General features: G+C 45.8%; 1 protein-coding gene across 1 annotated transcript in view; it reads left to right on the forward strand.

Moving 5' to 3' along the window:
* SRP68 (signal recognition particle 68) overlaps window positions 1–12,771 on the forward strand; it is a 28,847-nt gene extending 16,076 nt beyond the window's left edge. Inside the window, exons 9-15 of the mRNA XM_061175538.1 lie at window positions 1,439–1,537; window positions 4,413–4,477; window positions 7,887–8,043; window positions 8,715–8,809; window positions 9,762–9,891; window positions 11,562–11,637; window positions 12,661–12,771. Of these exons, the coding sequence (XP_061031521.1) occupies window positions 1,439–1,537; window positions 4,413–4,477; window positions 7,887–8,043; window positions 8,715–8,809; window positions 9,762–9,891; window positions 11,562–11,637; window positions 12,661–12,680 (642 nt within the window). The 3' untranslated portion in view covers window positions 12,681–12,771. The remainder of the gene's footprint in view (window positions 1–1,438; window positions 1,538–4,412; window positions 4,478–7,886; window positions 8,044–8,714; window positions 8,810–9,761; window positions 9,892–11,561; window positions 11,638–12,660) is intronic.
* Window positions 12,772–13,904: the final 1,133 nt, after the last annotated feature.

The following is a 13,904-nucleotide window of genomic DNA, read 5'->3' on the forward strand; positions in this document are numbered from 1 at the left end:
TTTGATTAAATGATTATAAAGAGTCTGGCTAACTTGAGATGCTTAATTAACAGTGTTTCGTGTGAGTGTGTTTCTCCAGAGCTGGGCTGTACTGTCCAGTACAGTAGCCACTTGAACACATACAGCTGTTTACATTAATTAAAATTTCAGATTGCTCAGTAGCCACATGTAGCTAATGACGACTACAATGGACAGTGCAGATACATCGTTATCACAGAAAGTTCTAGCGGACAGCACTGCTCTAGGCTTCAGCGAGCTAATGGTGGCTGTGTTTGCCTTTATAAGTTTATACAGTAGTTGTGCCCCTGATTTGTTCCTAAGTTACTGAACAACAGGGAAGTCAAGTAACTTACAAATAGAAAAGTATGTTCGATTTATATTGGGTAAATTACAAGGAAGTTTTTTTCCACACTGGAAACTAGGAAAAACATAGGCGTTCTTAAGAGAAGAAAAGGTTTTTCTTTAAGCCCTTCCCAACCATCTCTTAAAGGAGTGGGTGGTACCGGCTTTTCTTTGGGGCTTTCTTGGAGGTCAGTTGAGTGTCAAGAGATCAGATTGGATGTTGTTTCTGTGGAAAGTCAAACATAGTCATGGGAATGTTGATGTTCTAATGTCAGAGTGGGTCTGCAAGTAACACAAGTTCATCTCCTTTTTGCTTTTTGTTCATTCCCACCTGCTCAGTCAGATTCTTTAGACTGATAATGTGGTTTGGCAGGTATTCAGTTAATGAATCACTTTTTGCCTTATCCCAGCCGGCTGGCAGAGGGTTGACGCCCTATGCTTTGTCAACCTCCTCTGCCCTAAAAATGTTCTCAGCGTAGCTGTATGGAATATCTGAGGGCAGAATTTCTGTGGTGAGGAGAACCTCATATGGCATTTAGGAGAAATATATTTTTGATTGGGTATTGATTAGTAATGTTACTCACCTGCTTGGACTTAAAAGAAATCCAGTATGTGTAAGTCCGTTGGGTTACATTTGTAAGGAAAAGAAACTTCTGCTGTGCTGAGCCTCAGTGTGAGGTAGCAGTGCCCCAAATCTAGTCCATAAGGCCCGTCTAGGGAAGCCAGGTGCAGGTCGGGAGCAGAGGTAGAAGAGTTGGAGGAGAAGAGTAGAAAGTTGGATGATAGAGGAAACATTAAAGCATCTGTTGCCTGACAGTTTAGATCAGTTATACAGATACTTTTTCAGTATGTTCACTTTATATTTATATATATATATTTCTCATTTCCATACAAATAAAGACTAAAACCATAAGAAAAATCGTATATGATAGAGAATATTAACAATTGAAATGATCTCCGATTCGGGCCATTTTTTGGTTGATGTGTGTATTTGTGTCTAATGGGAGGAATCAAAGCGATGTTATGCCCTCCTCCCATCAGAGTGCTATGTCTTACTCAAAAGAAAATCTTTTTACTGCCTTCTGCCTTTGTTTAGGCTGAAAGTGAAGAAACCAAGGAGCGTCTGTTTGAATCCATGCTCAGTGAGTGTCGGGACGCCATCCAGGCCGTTCGGGAAGAGCTCAAGCCAGATCAGGTAGGACTCTCAGCTGAGCCACGGGCTCTTGTTCTGGGCTGAGGTCCTCTTCAGTCTGTGTGTCGCATTCTCAGTGCATTGACTCTTAGCCACCGTTGTATTTAGGTGTGGTGATTGGCTAATGAACAACAGAAGCCTCTTCTGGGCTCCATCAGGTTGAGAAATTATTTTCTGTCTACCCTGTTTCTCCTAATGGTTTCACGTATTACCTGTTAACTTTGATCTCAAATTCATATCTCCAGGTGGATTTCTCCAGTGCTCCCTTTCTCTAATAATATCACTGTGATTCATTCAGGCATCTAGGCTGCAAACCTCAGAACCATTTTTGTCTCTTTATTCCCTGTCACCAAAAACCCTGTTTATTCTCCCTTTGTAATTTCTCTCTCCTCTTGTCCATTCCACCCGTTTCTAATAAGCCCTTTATATTATGCCTGGACTACCACAAAAGTCTCCTGATTGCTTTTCCTCTCTTGGTTTCAGTTTGGTTTTCCAGGCCTTTTTGCCAGAAGAACAGACTGAATCTGTCTCTAGATCCTATTTCACTGCCTACTTGTGAAAAGCCCAGTGATTCTCTGAGGTCTAGAGCAGTGGTCGCTAAACTTCTGTGATCATGCACCCCATAAGTAAAATTGAGCATTTATCTCTGATACATTTATTTGTAAATTATATACCTTATTATTCAACTGATTTGTGATATAGAAAATGTATTCAAATAAAGTTTTTAGAATCGAGATAGATATAAATAGAAGTTCTAGTTTTCTTCTTATACCGGTACCCTGAGGGTTGTGTGCACCCTACTTTAGATACCACAGTGTCTAGCAGATACAGTTCAAACTCCTTGAGCTGGTATATGAGCCTCCGCTGGGTGTTTCGAGCCTGTTTCCAGTGTTGTACTTGGCTACTTCCCTGAGTCTTCTGCCTCAGGCTCTTGTACTAACTCTCTTATTATGCCTGTCCCACTGCAGTGCATTCCTTACACTGTTGTCCTTTCCCCCCTCCTCACACCTGGCTTCTCCTTCCACTCCCTTTTCACCTCTCCAAACGCTGGCTGTCTTTCAAGGTGTGGCTCATAGCTCACTGTCTCTGAGAAGCCTGCCTACACCATCCTCGCCCACATCTCTCCATTTTCCGAATATCTGATACTTGCAGCTATAATTTTTGTTTGATAGTTAATCAAGCATTGCCTTTTTAAAAATTTATTTATTTATTTATTTATTTTTGGCTGTGTTGGGGCTTCATTGCTGCGCGTGGGCTTTCTCTAGTTGTGGCGAGTGGGGGCTACTCTTCGTCCTGGTGCACGGGCTTCTCATCACGGTGGCTTCTCTTGTCACGGAGCACGGGCTCTAGGCATGTGGGCTTCAGTAGTTGTGGCACACGGGCTCAGAAGTTGTGGCTCGTGGGCTCTAGAGCACGGGCTCAGAAGTTGTGGTGCACGGGCTTAGTTGCTCCACGGCATGTGGGATCGTCCCAGACCAGGACTCAAACCCGTGTCCCTTGCGTTGGCAGGCAGATTCTTAACCACTTCGCCACCAGGGAAGTCCCAGTCAAGCACTGCCTTTTAACATTTTGTGTATTGTTTTATATTTACCTTTTCGTTATATTTTTCTTAAGATTATAAGCATATTAAAAGTAACTATATATTTCTTTAATCATCTGCCATAGTACCTTCTGTATGAAATATTCAATAAATGTATGTTGGGCTGTAGTCGCGTGTTTCCTCCTCTCATAAAGCTGCCTTTATATATTATACTTCCCTTGATTCATTTAGCAGGTACATACAGAGCCCCAGCCTCTGTCATTCACTTTGAATTCACAGCAGCTGAATTCAGCAGACACCTCACAGAATGTAATGAATATGGTGATAGCAAGGTGTTCCTGTTGCTGCTGTAACATTACCGCAAACTTAGTGGCTAAAAACAACACAAGTGTATTATCTTACAGTCTTGGAGGATGGAAGTCTAAAATGAGTTTGTAGGGCTGCATTCCTTTTGGAAGCTCTAGGAGAGAATCCATTTCCAGTATTCCAGAGAGTGCGTTTTCCTGCATTTCTTGCCTGTGGTCCCTTCCTCCATCTTCAAAGCCAGCAGCATAACATCTTCTCTCCTGTCTGACCTCTGCTTCAGTCCCAGTATCTTCTCTATATTGTTGACCCTACTGCCTCCCTCTTATAAGGAGCCTATGTTTGTGTTGGCCCCCCCTGGATAATCCAGGCTAATTAAGAGATCCTTAACTTCATCACATCTGTAAGGTCTCTTGCCATGTAAGGTAACATCTTCACAGGTTCTTGTTAGGATGTGAACATCTTTAGAGGCCATTATTCAGCCAGCCACAAGGCAAGAGCTAACAGCACAAGGCATAGAACTTGGGTCTAAGACACAGGTCTTAAAATGGAACCGAGGACCATGGGCTGTCTGCCTTAATGCTTTGGGTCTGAACACTGGACGCAGTGGACAGGAAGCCTTACTGCCCATTACTCTGAATCCTCGTATTCAAGTCTGGTTTTTAGATGCCGGTGGCAACTGAGTGACCCTGTCGTTCTAGAATATATGCAGTAGATCTCTGATATTTGAGGACCCTTAACTTACTAGAGTCTGTGCCTGTATTCTAGGGCACTTTGGGGACCACACCATTAAATGAGGTGGTCAACCTAGAGGGGTGGGATAGGGAGGGTGGGAGGGAGGGAGATGCAAGAGGAAGGGGATATGGGGATATATGTGTATGTACAGCTGATTCACTTTGTGATACAGCAGAACCTTAACACACCATTGTAAAACAGTTATACTCCAATAAAGATGTTAAGAAAAAAAAAAAATTGAGGTGGTCAGAGCCAAGGATAGGATCAGCCATTTTATCTTTACCTTTTCACTTTCTGCAGAAACAGAGAGATTATACCCTTGAAGGGGAATCGGGGAAGGTATCTAATCTTCAGTACCTGCACAGGTAAGTGTTGTGATGTTTTTACTTTTTAACACTGTATGATGTATCTTTGGAACAAAAGAGTATATATAATGTTTATGTACGTTATAATTTATTGATACATACTAAAATCTGAATGCATCTATTCACATTTTATCATATGAGTTTTGAATTTGTATATTATTCTAATATACATATAATTTAAAATTTTTATACAGTGTAAGAACTATAATACAGCCAGTAACTTTGAAGCTCCTTGTGGCCCCACCCTTGTTGATTGCTCCCCCTCTTCTGGAGCTAACCACTGTCCTTCCCGTGCCAAGCTTCTAGAGTGACTCTTCTCTGTGTTCTGAATGTTTTACATTGTCCCTTTTATATTTGAGTTCAATTTCAACTCAAGTTTAATTCCATCTGGAGTTTATTTTTGAGTGAGGTAAGGATCTGTTTCACCTTTTTCCATGAGGATAATGGATTTTTCCAGTGTATGATTTATTGACTGTTCTGTCCTTTCCCCGCTGATCTGCAGGAATACATTCCATTTTCTCCTTGCGTGCTCTATTTTTCTGGACTCTCTTCTGTTCTGCTGATTTATTTGTCTGTACTAACACCAGCACAGTGATTTACTGTAACTTTATCATAAGTCTTGGTATCTGGTCGAGCAAGTTTTCCCCACTAGGTTTCTCCTCAGGCACATCTTGACTGTTTTTCTCCCTTTGCTCTTTCATATGCATTTTTAAATCACCTTGTCAAGTTTAAATTTTTTTAAGAGGTAGATCATTTTGTTTCACAGAAGAAAGGAGGAAGAGTGACATTTTTCGAACTTCCTGGGGAGAAATAAAATTCCACTTGTCCTCAGATTCTCTTTGCATGTGACCTTGAAATTTTAATTTCTTAGTCACTGCTTATAACTTTTTAGTGAACCTGGCGGTATTTTTAGTCATTCCCTTGCCCCCCCTCCCTCTTTTATAAAAACAAAACCATAAAAACTCCTCTCCCTGCCTTAATCTCCGTTCTTAGGGGATTTGGTGTTATGTGAATGTCAGATTGACTGCTAGATGACTCGGGTGCACAGAATATCAGCAAGAACGGCCCTTAGCCGTCTTCTGCTTCAACAACCTAAGGAGAAAGATGAGGCTCCAGGAGGTTAGGGGACATGTTGGTAGTTAACAACCACAACAAGGCAGAGGCAGTTGATCAACTTCCTAACCTTGAAAGACCCAGAGAGCTTCAACAGGGCTCAGGAAACTTTCAAATTGTGAAGCCCCTTGCCCTTGGATCCGTTCTCCCACCTCCACATGTGGCTAGTATCAGGATCATAATCAGTTAGGATCAGAAGCCAGCTTTGGGGTAAATTGAAGTCGAGAATCAGGTAGCTCTTGTATTTTAATAAAGATGTATCTAGACTCCTATATTACTCTGAATAATAGTTACTTTATTTTGAGAGTTTGATTTTTCTGCAGCGCTTTAGAAAAAACCATCTCATGACCTTTCCTCCCATTTCTCAGAAGCATCCACTTTTGGGAATTCCCTGATGGTCCAGTGGTCAAGACTCCGAGCTTCCACTGCAGGGGGCGCGGGTTCGATCCTTGGTCGGGGAACTAAGATCCCACAATCTGTGCAGTGTGGCAAAAAAAAAAAAAAAAAAAAGCAGCAGCAACCACTTTTAATTCTTTTTTTTTTTTTAGTATTATTTGTTTGGTTGCGCTGGGTTCTAATTTCGGCAGGCGGGCTCCTTAGTTGTGGCATGCGAACTCTCAGTTGCAGCAAGCATGTGAGATCTAGTTCCCTGACCAGGGATTGAACCCAGCCCCCCTGCATGGGGAGCGTGGAGTCTTATCCACTGCGCCACCAGGGAAGTCCCTACTTTTAATTCTTTTAACAAATTCTTTGGGTATTTACCTCCGTGTCTCTAAATGACATGCGTTATGTTGCTACTTATTGATTTTTGGCTTTCAGCGTTTCTTACCACTTTCCCCTACAGCCCTCTCTCACAGATGCTACTCCCGCTCTTCACCCTGACCCCTCTTGACCTCCCATCTGACTCCTGCACAGGCTTCCTCATTTCCAATGCCATTAAAAATTAATTAATTAATTATTTTGCCGCGCTGCACAGCATGTGGGATTCTAGTTCCCCGACCAGGGATCAAATCTGTGCCCCCTGCAGTGGAAGTGCTGAGTCCTAACCACTGGACCATCAGGGAAGTCCCGATTTTAATTTCTAAGAGCTCATTTGTGTTCTTTGAATATTATTTTAAAACAGTGTCTCATTCTAACTTCACAACCACAAAGTCTTCACTTATCTTTCTGAAATTATTAATAATAGTTGTCTAAAGTTTTCTTCTCCCTACAAAGTTTGGTTCTTCCAAGTTGCTTTTTTTTCCCCTCTCAGTCTTGGCCCCTTCTGTCTTATTACAGGTTTCCCTTAAGTGTCTGCTGATCCTTGTTCATCCACTCCTGTTAAAGACTGTGTCTTGTCTGTTGGGAGCTCTGCACACTTGCGTGGAGCTCCTCAGCTGTGGCTTCACTGTAGGCGCTCTGGCTCTGCCCTTTCACTGAGGACCTTGACTCCAGAATCTTGAAGGGTTTTTTTCCTTGGGCTGGTCAGATTCTCAGAATATATCAGGATCATATATATGTTCTTATTCTGGAAGCCGAGTAGGAGAAGAATGCTAGGAGGTCAGCCCTCAGAACTTGACAGTCTCTTAACCCCCCTGGTTCATTATGGAGCCCCTGACCTCAGCTGTGCCTGTATCCCCTGTCCCCAGGCCTCTTGTATATCCTCCCTCTCCCAGGATGCCTCCAGCCTCTGCCACAGTAAGATAGGGATCTAGAGGCCTAAACACTTCTTAAGCAGACTTAAATAGTTACCATGTTTTTACTTGCCAAATATTAAAGGACTTTCCAGATGGTCCAGTTAAAATAAGCAGGCATCACGCATAGTCTCCGGTATATACACACATTTAATATGCATAACCCTCCAAAGAGAGTGTCCGTCGGTATTTTCTGAGAAGAGGAGGTCATCAGCTGAGCAGGAGCAGCTGTTGTGCATGTACGCCATCCTCACAGTGTGGGCCAGGCAGGTAACTAGTCCTTGTTCCAGGAGCTAGCTTGCCATCCATTAGTCATCTTAAGGACCAGCAGTGTCCTCTGAAATGAGTAGCTCTCTGGCTCTTTAATAAAGATACAGAGGATATAATTCAAGCTAAAATCAGATTTTGTCGTAAGGTTTCATACTGGTCCCCTGCAGTTAGCCACTGAACAGCAGCCAGAATTGAAGGCCCTTGGAGCTTGAGGCCCAGGCCTGACAGCCCTGCGATATGACACGCCCTCACCCCCATAATCCCCTAGGGCAGTCCCAGCTTGTGGTCCAGTGCTCTTCCCAGAACATCAGCTTCCCTCATCGTAACCTGAGCTGACATGTGGTCCGTTCCAGCTACCTGACTTACATCAAGCTGTCAACAGCGATCAAGCGGAACGAGAACATGGCTAAAGGCCTGCAGAAGGCAGTGCTGCAGCAGCCGCCGGAGGATGACAGCAAGCGCTCCCCCCGGCCCCAGGACCTGATCCGGCTCTGTGACATCATTCTCCAGGTGACCCCGGAGGGCTAGGAATGCAAGAGCCTGTCCTGTGTTTGCGTTGGACACAAATGACTGAGCTTTGCATAGCGAAAGGGCTGTGACAGCCAGGAGCTGTTAGTGTCTCGATAAAAGACAGAGGTCTTGTTTTCGTGCCAGTTCAGCCGTCCGTGCGTGAGCCCGATATTCAGACGTGTTGCTGTGTAGACGCTGTAAACCACAGGGATTCACTGAGCACTTCCCCTGTGCAGGGTGGTCTCCCGCATGCTGTGGAGCGTCCTGGGACCTGAGGCCACTCTGCCTCGGCCCACTGGGAGCTCACCAGTGAGTAAGCTTGTGAGACCCCTGCACATCTGCACCTACTCGTGTAGATGCCACAGGAGTGGGCTGTCTGAAATGAGAGTTGAGAGCCGGAGAAACCCACTCTAGCTGAGAGGGTCCGAGAAGTCTCTGCAGGAGGTGGAGTGTGACAGAGAGAGAAAGGACGCGTGGGCTCTCAGTGTCGGAGAGGAGGGTGGAGGTGACACCAGCGGTGGCTGCTGCCGAGTCACGCGTCACAGACTTCTTCCCGTTATTTGAAGCCTAGACTCTTTCGTTTTGCCCATGTCTGTTCTCACAAGTCTTCTGTCAGACTGTCAGTGCGAGGCCTCCTCTTCATGAGTTTTCTTGTTGCATCTGTTGTGCAGAATCTGGTGGAATTGCTCCAGCTTCCTGGCTTAGAGGAGGACAGAGCCTTCCAGAAAGAGATAGGCCTTAAAACTCTGGTCTACAAGGCTTACAGGTAAGTTCCTGTGGGACAGACAGGGCTCTCCTCTACCATCCAATGGTTCTAGAAGCCTTGGGAGCATGTCCCTGGAAGGTTGGGTATGTGATCAGAGAGCAGTTAGCCCAGTGTGTTCAAGGGAAGTTTCAGGTTGTGGCTGGGAGTTTCCAGTGCAGTTTTGCTCTTTGGAAAGGTTGGGGGAGTTGGAAAGCACATACATTACCTGTCTTCTCCCTTCCCTTTCCTCCCTCCTCCCAGTGGAAAAGGGATAAGTGTTGGAAAAAGCGTTAATTCGCAGAACCAGAGCGGCTGATTCAGGGAAACTGAACTGAATTGGGAGAAAGCTCAGTGTCTCAGTTTCTTCCATACACCGTGCTATTTGTAACTTGGGAGTGGACTGTGTAGCAACATGGGGTCTAGACAGAATGGCTCAGTAGAGCCCTGAGTGCTTTTGCCCTTCCTTTTCTGGCCCGCACGCCCCTGCGCTCTCTGGCTCCTGTCAAAGGCCAGCAGCGCTCAGGCTCTGTTGATCCCAGCAGAGTAATTTCTGTTAGGAAGAGGTTTGTTTCTTTGGATTTGGTTTTTGAAAGACATGAGCAGAGGTGAACGGTTGCGACCTAGATGTGTGGGCAGCTGTGGGTGGGATTTATATCTGGGCGGCATCCCTCCTTCCTGCCTGTCTCCAGCTTCCTCCCTGTGCCTTTTGGGAATTACCTCTTTTTTGCAGAGTAAGCAGTAAGTAAAAGACAGTGGGTCAGCTTTGGACCTACACTTGTCGGCTCCGATTTCGGGGACAAGTCCACAGGTTAGGCTGGCAAACTGGAACAGTGAGAACGGTGGGCTCTCCCATCCCAGGCAGTGAGCCTGAGGTTCAGAAACTTTACAATTTATTTAGCCTAAACAGCAAGGAAAGCCTTGATCTTGGGTGATTTTTGCTTAAGAACACTGTGGCTCTTTCCTTCCCCATCAGGTGTTTCTTCATCGCTCAGTCCTATGTGCTGGTGAAGAAGTGGAGCGAAGCCCTTGTCCTGTACGACAGGGTCCTGAAATACGCAGATGAGGTGAATTCTGATGCCGGAGCCTTCAAGAACAGCCTAAAGGTGAGCTGTTGGTCTCTCCTGTTTTCCAAGCCCTGAGCACTTCTGCTGTGAGGCTGCGACGCCTTCCCAGACTGGTCCTGCCTGGTCAGCCATGGCATGTGGTACATCCCTGAGTGCCCAGGAGCTGCGGAGTGCAACTCATGGCAGCATTCCAGGCCCGAAGAGGACTCGGGTACTAAGAGAGACAGCCTTCCTCTGGTTAAAACAACCCTGAAGTACTATTCTCAGACTCGGCTACATGTTGGAATTGCCTGGGAAGATTTTTAAAAGGTGGATGTCCGGGTTCCACCCTCAGAGATATTGGTTCTGATTGGTGTGGGATCTGGTATGAGCACTGGGGTCTTTTAAGCCCCTCAGTTATTCTCATGTGTAGCCAAGTTGAAAACCACTGGTGAAGCCTTTCCACACGGTGTGCGCCTGGACCAGCAGCAGCATTCGGGAGTTTGCTAGAAATGCAGGTTCTCAGGCCCCGCCCCAGGCCTGCCGAGTCAGAAGTGCATTTTGGCAAGACCCCCAGGTGACTTGGGTATACATCAGAGCTTACATGCTGATCTGGTTTGATTTAGTGATTGTTGAATGGTAGCTAGCTTTTTAAGCTTGTGGACTGCTGTGAGGTTATAGATTCTTAAAGCACTGGTCCAAGGAATCCATGTATATTTTATAAGTAGAGACTGTTTAGAAAAGCGGGCTAGGGTTACTGTTCCTAACGTTGTCACAGCCAGTGTGAGAGGGGCTGCTGTTGGGGCACTCGTGTCTGCTTGGAACAGCCCTGGGCTCGAGGGTGGGGGAGAACTCTGGTTTCTGCCTTCGGAGAGCTTGTGGTTTTGCTGCAGCCACGGGACTTGCATAGGACCCACCTATGAATACAGAAGAAGATAGAGGGCGAGGGCAGAGAAATAGGAAGGAGTACGTGGGAGGCGGCTGTGGGCAGAGGGTGGGCTGGCGAGTGTGGCAGTGTCATCTGGTAGGGTGTCGTTGGAATGTGGAGACAAACCAGTGTGTATGGCTTATCTCCAGAGAGAAGTAAGAGGCGTTTAACAAAAGCCCATCTGACCTAATGTGACGGCTGGTTTCAGGGGAAAGCGTTAGGGAACAGAGGCGTAGGGGATTCAGCAGTATCCAGACCTAGTCAGTCAGGTCTTTCCCAATTTGCCGAGTAAGATGCTGAGGCAAGAGAATGGCATTGCCCTTGTAGAAGGGGTCAGTGGGTAGGGGCTTAGGCCCTGGAGCCAGCCGTCCTAGTTCTGAAGCCCTGCCCTACTGCCGCTGGGAATGTGACTGGACACGTTCTTTGGCCTCTCTGTGCTTTAGTCTTCTCATCCGTAAAACGCAAGTACAAACTATCTCAGGATTATCGTGAAGATGAAATGAACAATTATGTGAACTACTTAGAGCAATGCCTGGCACGTAATGCATTTAGTATATGATAAATTTATTAATATTACCATTGTTGTCATTATTATTTCCAGGCAGTATTACTTAAGCCATGGCATAGATTTCCCCCTTTGAAACAGGCTAGTTTTTGTGTGGTGTTTCTTTTAATAGGGAGACCATGTAAAAAAGTCTAAAATCCATGAAAATACCAGCGGGGTCACTTAGCTCAGGTTAGTGTGGTGCGCTTCTCTGGCCTGACCCCAGCTCACGAGTCCCCGTTTTCCACCTTGTTACAGGACCTGCCTGACGTGCAAGAGCTCATCACGCAAGTGAGGTCGGAAAAGTGCTCTCTGCAGGCGGCCGCAATCCTGGGTGAGCCGCCTGCCTGTTCTCTGCGGCCTGTCTTCTCAGACTCCCCTTCACTGCTGCTCCTCTTCCCTCCCACCCCCTATGCCACTGTTTTAAGATTGAAAGGGGCTGTTTTGGTTAATCTGTAAGTAGTTTTTTCCTGCCATTCCTTCTGCCGCATTGAGGCATCAGGTTATGTGGAAGAATTTAGAGGCATCAGGTTATGTGGAAGAATTTAGAGGCATCAGGTTATGTGGAAGAATTTAGAGAAACGCTGTTGTGCTGTCCGTTCTGCCTATCAATGTCTTGCATTCAACGGTGCTTGCTTCGCTGGGCCGACCACATTGGTTCTGGGGTTAGTTGTCTGTTATCGGCACTACTTCTCTCTGAGTTTGGACTCAGGAGGGAGAGGGCTAACTCCCCACAGATTGGCTACTTTTGCTCTTAGGCTTTAGAACCCAGACGTGTGATAGGTGTCATTCGTGACTGTAGTGTGTTATAAGTCCCTGTTCTTACTGAATCCTGTGAAACTTTCAGATACAAATGATTCCCACCAAACAGAGACCTCTTTCCAAGTCAAGGACAATAAGGTGAGTCTGGGCTGTGGCTTTTGAGGAATAAAAAGGATTCATAACTTACTAGGAATGTGTACTCATTTGTAGAACAGAGGACCCTAAATTTCTAAGTGAACACCCTACTTCGCTCCCTTCTTTTACTCAGGACCTGAAAGCTGCCTATGTAAGATTTGTTAGGTGTCATCTAGATGATCCCAAATAGAGTTAAGAACCTGCTGTGTGCCCTGGCTAGGAGCTCTGACTTGGACATTGGACAGGCTTATACCTCAGTCCCAGCCCACCTCTCTCAACCTCTCTAGATTTCAGTGACTCTCGATTATAAAATGAGGACATGAAAGCCCCTCATAGGGGTTTGTGGGGATCGAGTGAGATAGCACATACGAGCTCTGAACTGGGTGCTTGGCCCGTAGTGAATGTTCCACCAGTGGGCTGTGATTAACATCTGGGTTCCTGCTTTTGGTTTGACTTCCAGCCCCTGGTCGAACGGTTTGAGACATTCTGCCTGGACCCTTCCCTCGTCACCAAGCAAGCCAACCTCGTGCACTTCCCGCCGGGATTCCAGCCCATCCCATGCAAGCCTTTGTTCTTTGACCTGGCCCTCAACCATGTGGCTTTCCCCCCCCTTGAGGACAAGTTGGAGCAGAAGACCAAGAGTGGCCTCACTGGATATATCAAGGGCATCTTTGGATTCAGGAGCTAACCAGGCTCCTCCTTGGGGGCAGGGGGAGATTCTGACTCTTAATCTGTATTGTGAGAAAACCCCAGCAGCTTCCATGATATTAAATCCAGATCTGCATTGGCCCAGGGCAGAAGTATAACATCCTCAACCCTGCATTCCTATGTCTTGTGTGTTTGTACACTTCCATTCTTAACCAGGGTGCTAGAAGGGCACCCTGTTGTCTTCTGATAAATATGTGCAGGGTCCTGTGTCCATCCCTCCTGGAGGAGGGGCCCCTGCCATCTGGTCTCATGTGAGCCTTTGGTCAGTAATGTGCTCGTGGGGGTCCACACCAGGCACAGATTGGGGCTGGGAATGTTTTGTCGTGTTTCTTCAGTACCATGGATTTGAAATGAACTCATTCTTGCTGTGAGAATCCAGAATCCCTTGAAGAGTTTGTCCTTGACTAGGAAACATTGGCAGCCTTATTCCCCTTCACCTCCAAGTGAAAGTTAAGAAGTTTCAGAACAAGCAAAGAGCTCTATTTTTAGAAGAAATATGTTACACTCAGAAATGATGAAAACAAATCTTATATTAAAAGGCAAAGATGCTGGATACTGTGCCCATCCTTTGCACATCCTCATTCACGTCTGGTCCCAGCTCTCTCCTCGGGAACCTTGTTGCAAGATCCTGTCATGTCATGTGGATCCTGACTTCCTGGCAACGTGGGTATGTCTGATGCCTGATAAAGAGTGATAGAGGCACTGTTTCTGAAGAGTTCCCAACCTGTAATTTTTAGATGCCATTATATTTTCATCACTTCCCTTCCTTACCCTTTATTTTTTCTTCGTCACTCGTTTTTATTTCTATTATAGTATCAATAATAGGAGTCACAAAAGTAATGTCAGAAAGCAAGGAATAAAAGTGACTTAAACATGAGATGCATGAAACCCTCTGTGGGCTCAGAGGTGCCTCTGTTTTCCCAGTGAGCTGCAGAGGGAATCGCCAGAAGTTAGGAGAGGGTGGTGGGAAGACAGATCAGATGTGTCTCTTAGACT

Source organism: Eubalaena glacialis, chromosome 19 (genome assembly GCF_028564815.1).
Source record: "Eubalaena glacialis isolate mEubGla1 chromosome 19, mEubGla1.1.hap2.+ XY, whole genome shotgun sequence".
Taxonomy (NCBI): domain Eukaryota; kingdom Metazoa; phylum Chordata; class Mammalia; order Artiodactyla; family Balaenidae; genus Eubalaena; species Eubalaena glacialis.